The sequence below is a fragment of the Bombus impatiens genome, unplaced genomic scaffold (assembly GCF_000188095.3).
Source record: "Bombus impatiens unplaced genomic scaffold, BIMP_2.2 scf_0571, whole genome shotgun sequence".
Lineage (NCBI taxonomy): Eukaryota > Metazoa > Arthropoda > Insecta > Hymenoptera > Apidae > Bombus > Bombus impatiens.
In genome coordinates, this window is record NT_176990.1 from 129,577 (window position 1) to 151,429 (window position 21,853).

General features: G+C 37.1%; 2 protein-coding genes across 2 annotated transcripts; both read left to right on the forward strand.

Annotated features, from left to right (window-relative positions):
* The first annotated feature begins 617 nt into the window (after positions 1 to 617).
* LOC100740544 (filaggrin-like) lies at positions 618 to 5,972 on the forward strand. Its single transcript, XM_003491507.3, has 3 exons — positions 618 to 3,342; positions 3,850 to 4,101; positions 5,607 to 5,972. The coding sequence occupies exons 1-3, from the start codon at positions 3,123 to 3,125 to the stop codon at positions 5,870 to 5,872; spliced, it is 738 nt and encodes a 245-aa protein (XP_003491555.1). The 5' UTR covers positions 618 to 3,122; the 3' UTR covers positions 5,873 to 5,972.
* Positions 5,973 to 12,792: 6,820 nt separating this feature from the next.
* On the forward strand, positions 12,793 to 13,832 carry LOC100740662 (histidine-rich glycoprotein-like). Its single transcript, XM_003491508.3, has one exon. It carries the CDS (start codon positions 12,812 to 12,814, stop codon positions 13,649 to 13,651), a length of 840 nt encoding a protein of 279 aa, XP_003491556.1. The 5' UTR covers positions 12,793 to 12,811; the 3' UTR covers positions 13,652 to 13,832.
* Positions 13,833 to 21,853: the final 8,021 nt, after the last annotated feature.

A 21,853-nucleotide genomic window follows, 5' to 3' on the forward strand; every position in this document is an offset into this window, starting at 1 on the left:
TAAAACAGCTAAGTACGTTTCGGTATAATGAAATTAAATGTAAACGTCGTTCGTGATTTATTTCAGTCGGTTGCTGCTGTAATATATAATGTCGAATATTCACGTTCGAAGCGCGTAAACGCGTTCAAGTTGAAAATTCGTTTTGTGCGTCGAATTACCAATGTGGATTTTAACAAACATTTTTGAAATAACAACTGATCGTAAATACTCGTCTATCTTCGTTATTGAATCGTTGAACTAGACGAAGTCATGAATTATGCCGCAATACTTATACCTGAAATGACACAAGTACGTCGATACTCGGCGCTACGGCGCCGAATATATTAAAACGTCTGGTATGTACTTGCGTCGATACAGTTGGCTATCGAGTTTGTATGCTTGCGTCGAATCTCTCTGTTTGGAATACTATTAAACCTTGTAGAATCGGATTGTTATTTAGTTGAAGAGAAAGATTGCTTTTTTATTAATGGTTCTATAAAAAAAAAATATAATATACTAAAATCGAAGACCAAATTATACGAAAAAAGAATACAATTAAATAACGGTTCGATACAGAATAAGAATCGTGAATGGGTTAAAAGGTGAATCAGGAACCGTCAAGATTTCTCCAAGAAATAACAAGCCAATGGTAATAAGCAGAAAAATGATAAACGATTAAATTATTTAAACTATTTGACAATAAGTACTCATGGTTGATATGATATTCGAGGTAGAAATTTGCATACGCATCACGCTTTTCTCTAAACAGATCCTCTACGAATCCAAATACTCCAAATACTTTAATATCGCGAAATTCCACGATTTCAAGTCTCTTATGTTTCCTAATTCTGCCGTATCCTAAATTCCAACAAGCTCCTTCAATCTCGTCTAGACCTCTTATCTTCACAAATTTTTTCACGTTCTTCTGTGTATCCCACTGAGCTCCTAGAATTCCCTAATATCTCTGCACGTTTGAAATCTCTCAAACGCTAGACAACGCTTTTACCGGAGTCTGCTTAAAGCTCAAAATTAATTAGGTTAATTTCCTTTATCCTTTCCATCCTAATCCATCACATCCTCGTCGAGTTCAACGTTGACAATAAGGCACGAAAAGAAGAGGAATCCTCGCGGCGCAGACTTCCAGCAATACCACGGAGTTACATTCCATTCCAGATTTTCAAATTACTGGATTATCTGGATGGAAAGTAGCTGGCGTGGCAGGTATCCAGGCCGCTTAGCGTTCGCTTGCGGTTTTAAGCTCGACTATATCGACGCCTCCTCCGACGTGTTCGCTCTTTTTAAATAGAGAAGAAGAATCACGTTTCAAGTCCAATCGAATGGCTGAGATTCCATCATGAAAACCTGGGATTCCTTACAACGCGAAAGATATTTTATTCACTGCGAAAAGACACTTTTTACTTCGCCAAATATCGTCGAAAGGCGCCGATATGGGGCTCCTACGCGTTCCAAGTGGAAACATTTAACATTTACGCGTTACAGTATTTTACAAATTATTATACGTAATAATTATATCGTGTACGTATGTAATTAAGTAATCAAATCATTTAGCGTTGTTGATTGTACGGTGTGAGATCAGGTAATGTAATTTTACGGAAAATGTATAATAGCTGTATTTCACGCATCCTTGTCTAGGGGATGGTTTTAAGAATAAAGATAATTTGTAAAAATGTTATATAAATTTCATTTTTCTTCCATATTACAGTTATTTGATTTATCACCGAGTAACTAAGTATCTTTTGTTATTCTATTATTCTATTTGTTATTAATTCACGTCTTCTCCGATCGATTTCTTCTGTTTTCACTTAAGAGTGTCTTACAGCTAATATTACACTAGTAGTCGTAATGCAATTTCAATATAAGTTTCTAGTATTCGTTTCGCTTACATAATTTTCAGCGATCCGGCAAGATGGTCGGCAAAAACGTTGAAGAAACGATCAATCGCGCGCCTTCTATGTACTTCGCGTAACAATCGACTAACTGAAACGTCTCGGTAACAGGCATGAGATAACGCGGCTGATCGAGAAACGATTTCGCGTAAGAACACCGCCTTTAGCCGAGGGGCAAAAACCAAAACGCTTTCGCGGGGCCAACGTTCCCAAGTACCGTTATGTCACTCGATTGTGCCGCGATCGATACGATCTCGACGCCAACGTTTCGTTCCAGTGATCATGGAAAGCGTGAAATCGGTCGTGCGGCACGTGGCGCGATTTGTCCGAGTTATCGATCGTTATCCTTCGACTCGTGAATTCATCGATCAAAGATAAATGCGTCGACGAAGATATAAATTCGTCGTTGGAAGAATAGCGATTCGATTTGTCGGAGCAAGTGGTTTCCAAATAGAATTTGGAAATTTTTATGTACCTTCGGCATACTAAGATCTCTTAATCTACAAACTTTTCTTCCATTTATCCATGAAAATGATCCAATTTTTTTATGATAAAAGGCAACTCTTCACGCAAGCGGATATACAATACATTTTTTAAAAGATAAATGAACGGTTTAATTCGCAACACGTTATAGCCCGAATTCTTAAACGTCAACGGGATCTTCCGATCAGTCCAGACAGGTATTTTAGAGCTTTAAGGACGAAGAACAATGGTCCAAAATATTTTCCGAACTAAACCATAAAATTGCAACACGCGGATATTTCGGGACGTATCAACGTTCGTATAGCTCACAGAACCACTTTAAACCAATATAACTAAACTAATCAAGTACCTTTAAATCAATTTACTCAACGTGAACATTAAACGAAAATACTCGTCTCAATCACTAAAATTGCCCATTTCGTCATCCACTTTGACTTTCAATCGAAAAGGCTTCAGATTAATTCCATCAACTTTAAAACCCCTCACTTGCTATCTATCGTTATATTTTGCCAATCGAAACGCGTCGATTTTCGAAGCGGCGGTACCACCGAGATCCATCGACTGGTGAAATCTTCGAAATCGTTGCGAAATCCCTTCGATCTCCGGCATCTGCCTTCTGCCTTCCGATATCCCTTCTGCTTGGAAGAAAATTCGCGACAGAACCGAGTGGGAGGAGCTGGATAAAGCAGCCTCTGCCGATGTTTACCAACAAACGATCGACATCGATATCGGTGAATCGAAAGCATCGGAAGCATGTGGCGTGGACCGGTCGTTGTGTTGCTCCTTCTCGTCTGTCGCGATTCGCTCGAAGCTGGAGATCGCGACGACGACGCAAGTGTGGACGAGTTGTTGCGTCGAGACGTCCGTGAACCGGCATGGTCGACCTTCGCCACGAAAGTCGAGGATTTACTCGGAGAGGGAAACTCGCCGGAGAAAGAGAAAACTGGCAAGAAGGGCGCGAAGAATGCGTCTGGTATGTTACTTCCCATCGAATTTCAGTATTTTTAAAGTTTAATCATTTACTGTGACACGCGTTTATACGAATCTGTCAGCGAACAAGCAATTTACAAAATATTTTCGTTCGCAATATTAATTCCCGAGCTATAGATTTTTATGCATTTATAAAAAACTGTGAAAAGTGCAGAATATGCAAAAATATAAAAAATATACAACGTGAAATTTTATTTCCGTAATTATATTAATAAAAATATGAAATTCCATAAATATGCGTGTATAGTACGAGTATACTGTACCATGTATTTTTATTTGCTCTTTAGCCCCTATTTTCCTGCATTCGAAATTTATTATGAACAACGAACACGTGTGTTCTTATTCCCATCGTACTGGAATTTTTAAATTAGCATTTCTCGAATCAAGAAACAAATGGGATAAAAAGATTGGGAAACGGTCCCTGAACAACCACTCGAGCGGTCACGGATATCGTGGATGATAACCAGCACGAACGATACCGTGGTTTTAGGCAAATCAGACGAGGGAGGATACTACAAAACGTACGGCAGCGACGCTGAGGGCGAGAAGGGTTACTTGACGGCAACCTACAGCAAGGGCAATCACGGCTATAAGAGCCTCGACACCTTCCACAAGCAGGATGGCGACAAGTACGCATTCGAGAAGCACGTTGCCTACGGCAAAGCGCGTGCTGACAAGAAAAGTAGCCACAACGACGAGGCAGCCTCTCGTTCCAGGAAAGCCGGTGATCACGAGGGTGCAGGTACAGAGAAACTGTACGACGTCGAGCATGTAATTGCGTGACAACCATAAAGCATACTGGGTGAAATTAGTTTCTTGTCAACTTACTGGCTTCGAGATAGAATTTTTGATTTAGTACAAATGTAGCAACTGGAATATCGTTCCTTCGAGGTTTCCTAGTTAAAAAATTAAAAAATTAATCGAAGTTATAATCAAGAAAATATCGTGCATTGTTATTTTAGAACAAAGCACTGTGATAATTTTTTTTATAAAGATTCATAGAAACAAAATCAAAATCTAATATGTGGGGGAATTCGTTTCTTGTAATTTCAATAGTAAAAGTAGATTTTAACGAGTTGGAACAAATTTTATACGCGGTACATAGAAAATGTTTTTTAGTAAAAATAAAACAAAATCAAATAAATCAAAAGCATAAGAATATATGTTAAAATCGCTCAAAAGTTTCCTTGTTCGAAGCGAAGGTATACACAGCTCGTGACGTTATTTGAAACACCTGATACATATATGCGTTTAATCCATGTCTGATCTTGTTACGTCACTCAAAAACTGCTTGTCACGCAGAACCAGCTTATTAACCTATCCGATGATATCCTTGACGTAGGTGATTAATTTTGCTTAGAGATATACGTAACTTTATTCATGAACAAAAGATAAATTTTTATTTATTAAGTGTATTCTAACCGTACAAATGATTGCATTTTAATATATAAAGTGTGCGTAATAGCAATAATAGATTTGCGATTTCTTATTTTGCTATATGCACGTTGTTATTACTTATACTAAACGTATCTACGTTTCTGAATAAAATTATCGGTATCGAGTGATATTTGCTTGAGAAATTTGCTTAAGGAAACTAACATGGTAGTAGCTCCATTAGTATAATATTTTTAATCTACTCGAACGAAATAGTTGGCAAGTTTGAATAGATTTTGAGCTCGAGGAAGTTTCTTCTTTATACCGTAAATAATTTTCGCACGATATATCCGTGTCATTAGTCGCACGGGATCCTTTAATGAACGTCGATCGCAAGTTTTCCCTGGCAAACTTAGTGGCTCGAGTATCGATCGCCAATAAAACTACACCATCGAGATAACGACATTAACCGAACGCATTCATGCGCTCGTTTCGTCCTAATTTTGACGGCGGCACCCAGCCATTTTGCTAATTACTTCACAGAAACATGTCATTTAATCACTTGGAACCACCGATCCTTTACACCTATAAATTTCATTATTGCTGGCAGAAACTATCCTATAATAATTATGTCAATTTTAAATTACAAATTTCTTAGCGTATATTTTTTCAATAACAGTTAGTTACACTGAAAGATAAATCGTGCAGAGTAACGTAACAGTAGTTTTACTAATACGATATTTTTAATCCTCCTGGTTGGAATATATTTCTAACAATAAAATATAATGTGAGATAATTTTTTACGATAATTACTTTATTTTTAAATTACGTTATTCCACGTTTCCGTATCGATTATATTATAAATTTCGCTAGATACCATCGTCGATGCCCATTATGCAACCAACGAGGGCGATCATCACGACGGTGGCGAAGAACACGATGCTGAAGCCAACGATCACGGGAGCTATACTCACGAAGATGGCGCTCACTATATGGCTCATGGACCAGAATCTTCGAGTTATGGACATAGTGAAAGCTACACGGACGGAGAGGGTGAACATAGTTCTTACGGAAGCTACAGCTCCTATTCGAGAGGCTCTGGCCACGAACACGGTGGCGACGGAGACCATTACTATTAATCCTTTGCCAAATGGCTGATGTTTAGTTGTCCGATTTTCTATGTAATGTATTATTACGGCAAAAGTGTGCCTAATTTCGAGACCAGAACGGTATAAGTGGAAATGACAACAATTAGCGCGAAGCAGAGGAAACAAGAAGCGATATTTTGTATAAATATCGTCGTCAGTGTAGAATGATATTTCCTTTGACGTAAAGTTCTTTTGAAAATTGTACGTGAAGGATTAAAATTGGCCAAAATGAAGTTGTTCAATTTTTGTTGCTGTATTTCTAGTATTGGACATTTAATTAATAAACATTAGAATTTATTTCTAGACATTTTGTGTACAAATATAGAAATAGTATCTTACGTAGAGTATTTATCGTGAAACTTACTAATTTATAATTTACAATGTTGTTTCTCTGATCGCATATCTGTTACGATTAATAATAAATTATACGAGCTTATTCATTTAACATCGTGTATTAAAAAAGAAGAAAACGAAAGGAAATAAACGCTCGATACAATACTCGATAGAATTTTCCAAACGTATCCAATTATATTCATGCGACGTTCTCGAGCAGCAGATTTACGTATCAAGCGAAATTCGGAAAATCCGCTACGTAAAATGTAAAACGTGATATTTCAACAGCAATTACTGACAATTTTTTAAATTAACGCGTCGATGTAGAAAAAATTATACGAATTGGACGAAAAACGTATAAACGATGGGCTGGACGCGACACACCGTTCAATTTCGTGTCATCAATTAAGAATCGATCAATTAAATCCGTATGATTATGAGAATAATCTGGATCAAACGGCTTTCGATAACAACGAATATCGTATCATCTGGAAATGAATTTTTGCGACGTGCTCGTACAATATTCTTATTAAACGTTTCATAATTAATACGTAGGTATCTGTTTGTTTACCATGTTATCAAAAATCGATCGATATGGTTTGTTGTAATCGCGCGATCGCAGACACGAAACAACTTGTTAAAGGACGAATTTTCCATGTGTGCATCACGCTCGAACTGTCAATGCTTCCCATTGTTACTTCATAATAATACGAACACCAATTATTTTAGAAATGCATTGCGCGCGCGCGCGTGCCTTCGTTGTGTAACGAACACAACGCGTAATTTTGATACCATGCAAAGGTGGCGCGTTGTTATTACGAAATTTAATGATATTACGTTTGTATCGCATTGATGAGCCGATCTAAATTGCAATTGGTCATCGTTCGCTGTTGTTCGTCGATGCTCGTTACATTAACGTTCCTATAGCCACGCTCCATTATTGGCCGGGTAATTTGTTCGAGATCCATATCATCGTGTCAAGTGATAAGTACTATCGATCTTGGACGGCCCCGATAATTTATAATACACTGGAGACGGTGAAAAGAGTAGATGCAAGTTAAATTTTAAACAGAACGAGGTAAGGTTATTTGAGTCGAGTCAAGTTTCCTATGATCGATATTATTTGCTATATGTGTTTCATTAACGTTCATATACCAAATGTTTCCAAATAATTGGCTAAAGTGTCGGGATATTTATGAGCCTTGTTGTATCTATTTTTTTTTTTTTTTTCTGAGTCAGATCGATAATATTGGTTTCCAGGTTAATTTGGTAAAGGGTATATTTGTTGTCCTATTGAGAGATAATAATCGAAAAATAGATAAAAAGAATTGGCAGAAAATCAATTCTCACGGCAAGAAATATATACGTTTTAAATGGATTCGCCTGGGTACGGTTTCATATGACTCGATTTGCGAGAAACGTTTTCCAACTATTTTCGAAAAGATTTGACAGCGGTTGTATTATTTCTGGCATTTGTTAACACATTTATACGTAAAGTTACTGTTTTAATTTTATGTTGATTATTGATTTTGAACGATAATATTGCATTTATACGTAACGAATAATATTACATAATAATAAAATTCGTTATTTCAACGATCTTTTATAAATAACATGAAATATCTAATATTAATTCTATATTTCCTTTCCCGTGCTGTATTTCATTTACTAAAATATCTAATTAAAATCTTGATGACATCAAAGGGACATAGGAATATTTAACATTTTTATACTTTAATTACGTTCAATCAATTTTACAACGTTTGAATTAGTTTAGACCAATTCCTGCAAATGAAACTTTAAATAAATTCTTTCTCTTTTCTGTCGTATAAATCATAACAATGAGAACTGAAGGGAAGTTCAACAATTTCAGATTAAAGTCTAATTTCAAGTGGAATGTGATAAAAACGCACAGAAATGTGCGTGAAATGTACAATACGTACAAGATGATTTGATGAAAAAGTAGATGAGTCAATCGCAATTCGATGATAAAACCTGTTAATCGTAGAAAAATTAACAAATATTATCTACAGAATTGTACAAGTCTTGTGTGCCGAATTCAAATTGCACGAAACTTAACGTTTCTCTGACTTTCTATAAATACACAAAATATCGACAACGCAGGAGACAAATTAACTCGCGTTTCTCTCATTTTCCATACGAATATTCCGATGCGCTATAGATCAAGTGATTCTTTGATAAGTAACTTATTACTTTCAAGACATTAACTGCTTGGGTGACGAGTTGACTCCACGAAACTTAATTTGCTCCCCAATTAACAAGTTAAACCGGCGTTTGGGCTTCGCGCAAATAGCAAAACACGAGATATCCTCACAAGGTACGCCATTAGCGTTGTCTGTTCTGGCCGACGAAGAAACAACGAGACCAGTTTGTTAAAAAGTACGACCGGTCACGCGACGATATCGCATCTGGCTGGTCCCTGCGGGGCGAGCAACGTTTGACGCCACGGTGCGGGATTTCGTGGGGATGGGCACAGCGGATTTTGCAATTATTTATAACGAGGAAACTTTTGGAACGGCCGCAGCCTGGCAATCGGTCCGTTAATTGCACGAGATAATTATTGTTAAACGCCGCGCGCGTGACAAAGGATGATTCCGCTGTCATCGGAGGCTCAAACTAATTCGCCGTGTTCGCTGGAGGACGATCACTGGCTGAACTCGTCAAACTTTTCACCTTTTACCGTGCCACTCGCCCAACTGTGTTCGTTTGTTAATTTTTCACCAGAGAATTTCAATGAATATGGAACGAGTCGGATTACCGGAGAAATCAATCTTCCGCTGGCTTGGAAACTTGAACGTTCGACTGTAGACTGTTTCATTATTGGGCTTTGACTGCGGATTTGAGGGAGAGAAATTGTAGATATAATTTATTGGATTAAATAAAGTTGGTTTTTTAAATATTTCATTTCTGCGAGTAAATGAAAATTGATGCACAGCGTGTTATTCGTATAGAATCAAGACAGATCATTTCTTGTAATATTGATTGCATCGTGCTATTAGAATAAGTTATTTTCTTAAAAGTTAACAATTTTTGCCGGAATTAATTCTCTTGCCAATTCCTCGAATGCTTAATGTATATATATGTCATTTCTAATATAAATATTGTAAGATTATACTATAATTGAATTTCCAACTAATTTTATTCTATTTCTAAATAAACAATATTAAAAATAAGGAAACTAGTTATCAATAAATCTCAAAACTGAAAAAAAGAAAAAATAAAAAAGGGAACTAATTAAATATCGCAATTATCTTTGTCATTTGGTGCTAGATTGAAATTCACTGGAAAGGTTACAATCCATTCGCGTTGCACGATTTCACGAAAATCCCCATCGTGCGTGAAATTCGATCATTCTTCCCCCGTGGCCGATAAACAAGCCAGCCCTCGAGTGCAGCTCGTTTTCAAACCGGCACGCAATCCATGTTCGAGTGCACTTAATCCGAATTGTGCACCTCGGGACAGACAACTCGAATACGTCGAATGTCAATGTTAGTTACCCTTCTTCTCGCTGTGGAATAGAGCTTGTAAGCGTGGAGTGGGCACAAATTAGGAAACAATTTCATTAGCTGTCCAATGGGCGGCGCGCAAGCTCCATTGTTCGTGGCCTACGGCTCGATCAGTCGATTGATCGAAACGAAAGAGTGGTCGAAGGATGCTTGCATTGTGGCGGTGAAAAAACGTGCAAAAGGGATCGTAACCGATTCAACGAAGCTTCAGCGTTGAATGTAAAGTAATTTTAGTGAGAGGATGAAAGGAAAGAAGGGGGTAGGGTGGTAACGTTGAGCCATCAACTGATTGCGACAGGATGGCGCTGTCTCACCTTGCCGAGGAACAGCTTCAGTTCGGTGCAATTAAGCGAATCTATAGAAAAGAGAATTAAAGACAATGTCATTGCAAACTATTGCCTTCTCCTGTTAGAAAAGTCATTTCTTTTTCTGTCGGAAGAAGGATTTTCTGGCCGAATAAAATTCATCGATGAGAAATATTTCCTGATTTTAATCGAAAATTAAAAATAATTTTACAAAAGTAATAAATTTACGAATTAATAATGTTAATAAATTTTCTTGCATATTAGCAAAAAGTATAAAAGAATTAACGAATTGAAGGTAAGATCAGCCTTTATACGACGCTTAGCAAAGAGGAGAAAGGAAAAAAGAAAGATGAAAGAAGATCTGAGCTGTCTGAAAGGCAATGGCAGTAGAAGCAGCGGCACTCAGTTGAAATGTTTTCGAGTTACCAGCGGCACTTGAAGCCTTAATTTAATAGTCGGCGGCCTGTTCTTTTCCAAACGAAGGGGGTGGATACACTTGAGCGGCGATCCACCGTCGTCCTTGGATCTGCTTACAAAGCAATCTCTCCATCTGGGAAAGTCCAAAGGGAACGCCACCTAATCTAATCTCCGTTACGACGATGCCGAGTCCAAATCGAAGTTGGCAGAGCCTTCGGTATCCGGTTTTCTCGCAGTCTCTAAAGGAGCCCGATGGTGAAGCTGGGCAGTAACCAATCTTTATCTTGATTATGCAGCGCCAACGCCGGAGGAGCCAATCTCTAGCCGAACAGCCTGCCAAATAAGGTCGTAAAGAGGCCGAATCTATCGATCACCGTTTCAAACTGCAAATTCGGCGCAGCTGATTTGCAATGGAGATCGGAGAAGCACCGAGAACGACCGACGATGCGTCCCCGTCCACCGAATAAGCAGCTAAGAAAAGAAACTCGACTTTGTATCGTTCGCGACGAAAAACCAACCAACCGTCTGATTATTCTCGACACTTCGTGGTGAATTTTAAAAACCGTGAACGGATAGCGTACAATGAAAATTCAATAAGATTCGTTAGAGAAAGAAGTGATCATTATCTGATCGATAGTCAATTAAGAGATTGATCCAATTGCAGGTTATTCGGTCAATTTATTTTGTTGCAAAGTTTCCTTCTCGTTTGGAGCTTAAAAGTTTCAGAAATACTTCAAACTTTTTTCTTACCGTTTTCTCCGTTTTAGAATACGATACATCAATTTTTAACTGCAGTTTGGATTTATCAAATTTTCACAGTATTCGCAAACGTACTCAGATCCGAAACTGCATTATACCTTTCACTTTACCTATTTTACGCTCACCTTGTAAGACCTAGGAAACGAATACATTACAAAATTATGCAACATGGTATGAAGTTTTCTTGACTTGGTGACTAGCAATTCGACGGAACTTCGTTGAACTTTGTAACCTAGAAATTCTGAAACTGAATAAAGCCAACGAAATTCCGCGCATTCGAACAACAAGTTTGCCAATCGATCGACTAGAACGACGTACCAAGGATTCTTCCGAGTTCCAGATGTTTTCAGGTTACGAGGATATACCTACGTATACACAATTCGGCTCGAAGCTAATATCGTAAAAGATATCGAGTCGTCTTTGTTGGCTGCAGAGATTTTGCAAGGTCGTGCGACTGAATCGTCAGCAGAACCTGGAACAAATGGGCGAACAGTTAGCAGAACGATCGGCGCAACTACGATTGGTCATCGAGCTGTGATATATGCGTCGCCGACGTCTGTAAATGTCCATAAATTGTTTTCGCTCCGTCGCGTTATAAATAAAGCGGACTTTGTGAATTTTTTTAGCCACAAATTCGCATCGCCAACGATAGGATTAATGGCGATATTAGAAAACTTATCGACGATCCGTTTCACCGTGACGATACCATATCGAAATAATTATTTTATTGTCTTTGATTTATTATTATTGTCATGATATTACGTCGAGGGCTCGAAAAGTGTTTGATAAAATATTAATCTACAGTCTCGTTCGAAAGATTGGAACGTCTTTCTTTAGACGAAACGAACATTCTCGCACATTTTCCCGAGAAGACCGAATATTACAATTGACATCTTTCATTCCTAAATATCAACTGAAATCTTGAAACTTTAGTTGAAGAATTAAAATCGTTAAAATTATTGATGCCGATTTAAGATCAGGATAGCGTCGAATATCTTAAGTTGAACAGTATTCGATAGATGCAGGCCATCGATCGAATTCCATTCACTATGTGCAATCACGTTACTACAAAGTAATGATAGTAGTTGCACAATGCAATAAGATTCATGATTTCATTGTGCTTAGAAACCTGTAGTCTCTACGAAGTTTTTAGACATTTAGTCTGGTCACGCACTAGGTGACTCGAATTGCACGATTGCCGAAGCGTTTGTTCACAAAACACTGTACACGGTAAAAGCGTCAAATATCGATTTACAAATGTAACCAAATTTATCGTTCTTCGATCGGTCTTCCGGTCTCCATTGAAAAAATGTCTTCGATAGCGTACCGCCATTACGTCATGTCTCTGAATTAACTATGCACGTTTTTACCTGCGAATCTGAAAAGACAACGGGCAAACAATTTCATTACGAGCTCGAGAAAGTGTGAAAGGTCTCCACGCCACGGAAGCCTTGCGGTCGCGCGGATGAAAGTGGAATCGGCGGAAATGCTCGCAAGCCCCGTGACGGAACAATCGAACCGTGGATATTTAAGTGTCACCGGTTGCGACGTGGTCATCAGTCGGATGGTCGCATCGAAACCGGATCGAGATGCTGCGTGTCGCGTTTCCTGCCGCTATTCTGCTATTCTTGCTTCAACAGACATGTCTCGCTCGGGAATTGAGCTCCATTCGCGATCGTCGAGATGTCCAAACGGAAGACAGCGACGCGTTACGATCGGTAGTCTCTGTCAGTCCAGTTCCAAGCTTAAACGTGGACGAATCGAAGCAGGATCTCGCCACGGCTGCCTCTGGCCATCAAGGTCATCATCACGAGTCTGGAGGAGGACAGAGTCATCACGCTGATCATCACGAAGAACATGGCGAGGAAGGTGAGAAGGGATACAAGAGTCATCATCATCACGATAAGAGTGACAAAGGTGAGCACGATAAACATCATCATTCCGGTCATCACGAAGAGCACGGTGGCCAGAAGAAAGGACACCATGATGAACACGAGAAATACGGAGAACATCACGAGGGTGAGAAAGGACACAAGGGTGGAAAGTTTGGAGAGAAAAAGGGTCACAAGAAAGGTCACAAGACGAAAGGGTATCATAACAAGTTTCACAAGGACGAATATCATAAAGAACATAAGTTTTACGATGATTATCATAAGGGTGGCCATCATAAGAAGCACGGTGACTTTTATGGACACCATGAGAAGAAGGAAGGAGAGCATAAGAAAGGTGGTCATCAGCATGCTGGGTATCACGAGGATCATCATGGTAAGAAGGGTCATCATGATAAGGGTCACCTGGACGAGGAACATAAAGGTCATCATGGGAAACAAGGACACGATGAACATTATAGCCATCATGATTCTTATGGAAAGAAGGGTGACCAGCATTCTGGGAAGAAATACGGATACAGCAAAGGACACAAAGGTTAAAAGACGTAACGCTCTGAGTTGAATGACGGTTCTGGATACTTTTGTTCGAAGAATTTCGTTGTTCTGTTTCTAGCTTACAATTAAAACTGTATGTTTGTTATACTGTATTGTTGTGAATTGATGATTGAAAAACTGCGATTGTCGTTGCTTCGCGTTTCACCGAATTGTTATTACTTTGTTAACAAAGAGAAATAATAAATTAATATTTTTATACAAAGTTCCAATGTATTTACTAAAATAATTTCGTCCCAAGATGTTTGTCAGCTAAATATTCAGATTAGTAGAGTTGTTTCTTGAAAAATTACGTCAAGAAACAAAATCAAGGAAATATATCAGAAATATATAAGAGTAAAAATATGTTGCAAAAATGCAGTTAAGATTTTCTGACTACCTGTTCATATTTTGTAAAAAGAAAGACATGTTATATCTTTATATCTATAGCCATATGTGCTTTTAATTAGAAAAACGGAAATTAATCATTGTCGCTGGTAAATAGAAGAAAGCTTTATGCGTTAAGGAGTTAAACGTTACATTAGGTCTATATAGTCGTTATTCACGCCACTCGTTATTTACGCTGAAAGCGTTTAATATCTGAAATATTTCACAGGCGTCAGTTTTAAGTTCTTCCAAAGTGACGGCGAAATAATGTATCGTGGAACGATATATATCATGGCCGGTATTGTGTAAATACATTATGTAAATAGACGCGCGGATATAGTGGCTGCAAGCACGAGAAAAAACACCGATATAGCGTGCCGCGTTGCTCTCTTTTCACTTTCCCTGCGGTGCTCTGCAAATAAGTTTCTTCGAGGCACATATTTGTCTCATAATATCGCCATTAATCAAACTGAAACGCGGCGTATACCTTTCTTGCCGAATTTTCCATGAAATTTTCATCGTTCGTTCGTTCGATCGAATGAAAAAGTTTCCGCGCGTCGGATTCCGTTTCAATGGCCTTGCCAATTAAAACCAAATTGGCTCGACATTTTATACGAAATTCCATTATACGTTAATATTCGTGCTTTGTTATACGATATTTCTCAGAATTGTTGTATGAACATCTCTGTTGGAATACAACGATATTAATCGCATGCAGACGAGGTGATTGATCGAAAGGATTTTTCCCTTCGTTGCCCAGCAATATCCTCACTAGCGTGTGTTCGTGAAATGTACCGCGGCGGCTGGCGCGTGCATGCTCTTCCGAGAATTCGGCGGAAGAAGCGTAATGATATGGATGGCACATTGGGCACGTCGGTGTCGCGCTTTCACGGCGTTGCGCTTTGTATCGCGAAGCTGCTGGAAGGTTTCGTGGCACGTGCCGCCACACAGCATCTACACAGGTCACACTCATTACTGCATAGGGAGTGGGGTTCAAAAACTCTTCAAGGGTCATGGGTCACTAAGTCAGTCAGTCTGAGAATAACTAGCCAACTGTCAACATTCCACAACACTCACTTATATTTCCTGTAATTTTTTTAAATTGTTCAAGTGGTCACCACTTCTAAGAAAACTCTACATCTGGTCTTTTTAGTTTTCTCAAGCACCGAAGCCATCGACAGCGTGTAGACAAAAGACTGCGACGAAGTCAGACCATAAACAGTAGACAGGCGACGTTGGCTTCGGAGTTCTCAGTTATTGGGTAACACAGCTAACGTGTGGATTTGGACCAGCTGAAATTGTATTCTTACTTATAATTACACTTCTATTTAAATATATTTTTTGCCTTACAATTTATCCACGAGTTTTCTCTGTTTACACATCGAATAATCTCAACATTAATAAATATCACACAATATTACTTCAACATAAACATTGTGTCTTCCACAGATTATTAATCTTAATTTCGAGATTAAATTCTAACAATCTCATTGAAAAGCTTACTTTTCGAAATTGTCACGCGATAGTGAAATTGCGGCTTTATAAAAGTTCATAAACGCGTTCATGTTTACGAGGATAATTCAGAAGGCGGAATACAAGGATTTGTTTCGTCCTCTAAATAGAATGACAAGTATTATACTTTTGATGCTTCAGGATCAGGATTTCTCTCTGTTTACCCATCCAGCAGTCTGTTGCATATAATCCCACGCCTTCGAAAAGTTTATTTACACGAGGCAACGGATTTGTAACGCAACGAGAAACGCGTGGCCGCGTTTACACACTGTCATCGGTGGTGTGTGCTCTGGCAAGGAAGCGCCTACGGTAATAACGAGAACGAAAAACAATGTGTTCGGCGCGAAATTGGAGCTGCAATCGAAAAAAGCACACCAATCCCGTGTGCAGTCCGTCCGGGATTTTAATCAAACGCGATTGCGTTCGTCTGTAATCCGTACAATTTCGCTATTTATGCGAGCGCGTCCCCAATACGGTGGGAAATTGTTTCGTGTAATGCAATAAAGGCCTTTCCATCACGAATCGTTCATGCACACTCGAAAAATTTAATTCAAACCTGTCGCTAGTTCAAACGACCGACGAAACGAACACGTAGCCCGCCAATTAAATCGTATCGTAAGAAAATTTCATTGCTTTTCTACGAAATATGAAGTACTTTCGGGGTAAAAAATTCATCGATTGGCTTATATTTTTTAACGAATAATACCCCCAAACGCTCGATATGTCGAAACAAAATATAATTATTTAATCGTAGAAATGTATCTCTCGATAGGTATCGAAAATTTCTATTTTTATATTTATAATCACAAAGTTAATACATAAAATTCAATTATGTTGTTGTAATTTGAGATAACAGTTACGTCGATTTTATTTTTCGATGTAATAGGTTTGTAACATTCACTGATCATACCACGTTCTCGTGGTCCATAAGCTGGCAATTTAGAAACATTCTATTACATTTAACGAAACCGTGTGTTCGTTAATATCCAATTTATATAAATCATAAAAATGTTGATAATATACGATAGACGTTATAAAGAAAATATAATGGAATTTGCAATACTAATATCAGTAACAAATAGTCTAGAAGGATGTACAGAGTCACGGAAACTTATATGTCCATCGTACGTTAAATATTGTTATTATTATAGCTATGAAATGCCGTGACTAAGTTTTAAAAATATAAAATTATGTTATACATAATATCGCTAACATCGCTATACTCGAAGTAATATCAAAGTCCATTAAAAAGGAGGTCTGTTAATCGATAATGCGAGAGTATACCGTAAGTTCCGCGTTACACAACGACAGAATAGATATCCTGCGACGATTATCGATCACTCGGACTTCATCTTATAAGAACATTCGCTTTTTAATTGCGCTCTTTCGTTATGCACGTATTATCCATTGGCCAGATTTTCGAAATAATAAGAACGAACGCTCAAACAATGTAAGCTTATCCGATGCACTGTAATCCAAGTGGCTTATATCATAAAAACCTTTCTTCCGCAGTTTTATCGTGCAATTTTCAATAGAGAAAGAGGGGAATTGCAACTACGCGAATCGTTTATTATTTTATATTTTACTGATTTCTGAACATTTTATCAAAGAATTCCCGATTAATACGCAATTATTTTGTTATTGCATCTATCACCTTACGTCGAAAATTTATATTTCTCATAACTTTCGTCCCATCTCTTTCGAATATCATATTTCGCAATTGTAAGCAGAATCAGAGGTACTATATTTTTCCATTGAAATAAAAATTATATTTTAGATTATTTAATTGAGATCCGACAGGACATACACGAAGTTTACTTTTAAAACAGACAATGAAAATCATCTGGTAATGTTGATTTTTCGAAATTGATTCGATACTCGCGAACCTTCGCCGGAAGATTGCAAATGTATTTTAATTTCTGATTTTTTCGTTACCGATTCAATTTTTCTCGAAGTAAAACAAACAAAATTCTTCTACTCTGGTTTACAAATGGAAACGCGTGTATCTCCCTGTTTATCTTGCAAAATAGATGAAATTGAATGATTTGAGTTTTCACGAGAAAAATCAGTTATCGTATTTGCACGTAAAAATGATTCAAACTTCATACTACACAACCGTACGCCTTCTCCGGAGACCTTATTTACGTATTCTGTTTCTGCGTGTTCGCGCTGCACTTAGAAACGCCAAAGAGGTTTCAAAATTCACGCCCGTCTTCGTACTAACGTCTTATTCAAAAGCAAACAGAATTCACATAGTAGAATATGTTTTACTATACAGTTACATTTTACTATACTGAAACACTACAACGCATGGATATCTTCTTGGTAATAATCAGACCTGTGAGAACTTTATTTGAAACGAAAACAAAGAATTATCATTTGGAATAATGTGCCATTCTAAGCTGCTTTCATTTTTAAAATAATATAGAAAAAATCATTTTTTGTGTATTAAGACTAAATAATCTTCTCCTTCAATTAATAAAAATCTTCTCTTTTAATTAAATAAAATAACGAACAATTTGGATTTTAATAGTAATTTTCCAAATATTTCACTTAGATGGAAGATTTTAGAAACCAGAACCTGGAAAAACTTTGGAATCATTCTTGTGCCAAAACATTTAGACACAGGTTTAAGAGAAATACGAGATATAAGCAAGTGGATATTTAAATTTAAAGTATAAATATATAACAATAAGTAGAACACTTAAAAATACTCAAACTTGTGAAGAAATCAATTTAGTGTCTTGTACAGTTGGTTCATTTTTTAGAAGAAACTTTCATCTCGAAGATCAATCGCGTTTCTTATGTTTGTCTCAGGCACATATAGTCAAAATTCGTGATCTTCCGAATGGGGTCAAAAAATTAGTAGTTCGAGAGAAGCTTTGAGATTTGAAATGATTCAAATCAATCGTTCGCTGATATTTAAAGAAAATGTGATTGACGCTGTGTACTTGTCCATAAATGGCATTAACTTATTGGATAATCTAATATTAACTCATCGTGTGTCAATTTTCATTTCGCATCAGTCAATTAAACGTTCCATTCGTAACAGATCATCGATAAGTGTAAGTCTGTGGTGTTCATGTCTCATGCATATTTTCGTATTCTCGACGCGGCTTTTCACCGGTCCCAGTCGGAATTTACACGTTCCCTTTAATTTAAACGCTTTCCATTGTCCTCGGCTCGCATACTAAGTCCTCGTTACCCGCTAGTTGCGTGCCGGTATAAACTCTATTAGCAGCTTCGTTCGCGACTCGATTTCATTAAAACAAAACCGGTTGTCGGGTTCCTATAGAACGCTCGCACGTTTCAGCCCATTCCTTTGCGAATTATCTGGTGACGACGTGCCTACGTTATTCGGGGAATTAATAAGTTAGACCTGCGAAGGTCTCGGTTAGGTTACTAATTCAATGTGTCTGTCGTTTACATTGACAATTTCAAGTAGATCCAGACTCTCGAAGAGGCATCGCAATCCCGGTATCAATGGTATCAAGAAATGACTATTGCACTGACCGATGTAAAAGTTAGTCTCTGAATTAATTTATATTTTTCAATCGATTATTTCCACAATATTTTATAATATCAATAATGTGTCTATAGTGTCTATGTCTCTTAGTGTCTATAGACAGATAATGTAAATGTTAAACATAAAGAAATCGAATTGATCAAAGTAATCATTAATTTAACTAACTAACCAGTGAATAAACATGATGATCGATGTAGAGCTTTAATACTTTCTAATTATAACATTTAATATGCTATTATTATGTAAATTTAATAATTTTCGTTGTAATTCTCGTGTACATCGAATTACATGTACACATTCAAATGCCAGACTCAAACACCTTGCAGTTGTAATTATACATAGCATTAAATCCTCCAAAGCTCCTTCCTAAAAGCTTCAAATCTTTTTATTTAAATAATAAAAATTCGACGAAAGTTGAATAAATCAAGAAATCAATAAAAATTCGTTTAAAAAAGAGGAATTCTAATGAAAATAATTTAATCTGTAACGAAATGTTTCTTGACATTAGGTATATTTTCCATTATTATGATTAATGAAACTGTTTGACGTAATAATTATTCTATCAACAGATTTTAAACGAGGGAAATGTTCGCGCAAATTTTCTACGCGTCCCTGGAAAATAATTTGATTTGTATAATCAAACAGTAAAGAACAAGTTTTGCGACGAAAAACGTAATGCAGTAATAAATGAAAATTAACTGAACGGCAGAAATCAAGCAGAACTCTCTAGGGATAATCCTCTTTTAGTTTGGTGAAAATGTTCCCGCGTTAACTAACGTTTTATAAATTGAGCAGGAAAGTTCTGCTACGTCTCGTTCTTAATTTGATACGAATGAATAGCATGTACAACATTTAGAAACAAAATAGAATTCATGTTTAGCGATACTTTATCTTATTCGCTGCGAAAAATTATTAATTAATCGCAAACATTCTACTACCGATATTAATTTCATCGTACAGTAGAAAATTATAACGATAATATTAGTACCATTTCATGGAGTAAAATTTCATTCGCTAAAAAATCGGATGATAAAATTAAAATACGATGTGAACTTAAAATTAGAACCTGTGATACGAAACTGATCTGACTAGCAGAGAATTCAGTGATACGGATGTCAGGATTGAATTGAACAAGTATCGATAATTAAATGAAAAAGAAAGACTTAATTACAATATCAGTCGTCTACAGTATGGAATAATGATTTTAAAAAATTTTTATAATTCCTTAACAATTATTCCTATCTTTCTTTCCTAATTCGTTTAAATTATTTCCTAACTTCACCCATGCTTACTCGTAAGCATACCGATATTTATAAACAGTTACGTAAAATCGAATTCAATCTTCCTTTTCATCGCTCACTAAATATATTCGAAGAGTTGCATGCAGATATTTCGAAGTAAACATAAAATTCACATTTGAGCTCACTCGTACAAGACAGGCTGTAAATTTCTCCTCTTCTAGGAAAATCCACAACTCTGCTTCTTCTTTACCGCGATCGATTGAATTTAGATCTGTAGCCAATGCGAAAGAGGTTTCCGGGAATGGGAAACACGGTAAGAAAATACGAACAATGTCGAGCAACCGAGCAACTGAAATTAAATGTGGTAATTTCGCAAGAGCAACGTCTTCGTCGGACGAAGAAAAAGATAAATTACCGATGTACAGTTGATTGATCTTGCGGAGCCAGGATAGTTCGTTAAGTGAATAAGAAAGCTTCTAATCGAACGCGATCGAATTTACTCGAAGAAGTCTGTTGCACTCTCCTTGTTTCCGGTTCGTTGGTAAAAACTCTTCGACGTCTATCGAAAGAAACACTCGTGAGTTGACAACGACGTGCCGTGAAAGAATCGAGAAATACGATTCACGGATGCTTTTCCTCGAGATATCAAAATAAGATGTAATTGAAATGTAAAGAATATGGCAATGAAGCGATATTTTATTTCTTCGTTCTGATAAAATTGCGTTATCGATGTTTTACAAAGGACGAGGTCAGAGAGGGAACGAAATAAGATTGAATTCGATAAGAAATATAAATGCAGCGGTATAAAAAGTCTACGTAAGTGTTTCGATATCCTCGTGGATCATTGTATATGTAAAATTTAGATCATTTTTCTATATCCTCCGTTGAAATTGAATATAAACAGGATAAGCTAAAACTTTGATTTAAGAATAATTCAAAATGAAGTAGGTTAAATAAAGTGAATAATTGAATAAAATTTTTTACGAGAATGAAACCAGAAAAGACGTAAAATGAGATTGAAGTTGATTAAGGTTATATGAAAAGGATATATGCTCTTGAGATTTACTTTATGCGAAATAAACTGAAACTCGGATTAAAGAATAGCTCAAAAAATCGAGGGGATTAAATCCTCGTAAACTTTACGTTGACGCTTTATAAAACTGCTACAAAAGAAATTACGGTTTTTAACTGAATTCCCTTTTGAATTTTTTACTTACGTATCGAGTCTCCAGAATTTTATCGTCCTCCGTTTCTCGCTCGTCAAATTACCACGAATTTATTTTACATCTCAGCGTCGCTAATTAACACAACAACGGTTTCGACCAAAAAACGAGCCGTTCCAATAAAAGAAATCAACAAAAGGCGAAAAGAGAAACAGAGTAAAAAAAAACAAAAAAGAATATTCCAATGTCTCTGTCGCGAATATTTAACTACGAGAGAAACCGATAAATCGCGGGCACCTACCGCGTATAAATTCCGGGAACGAGATGGTTGCGATGAAAAATTCTGTCCCGCGGCCGCGAAATTGCTCCGTACGAGTGGCTC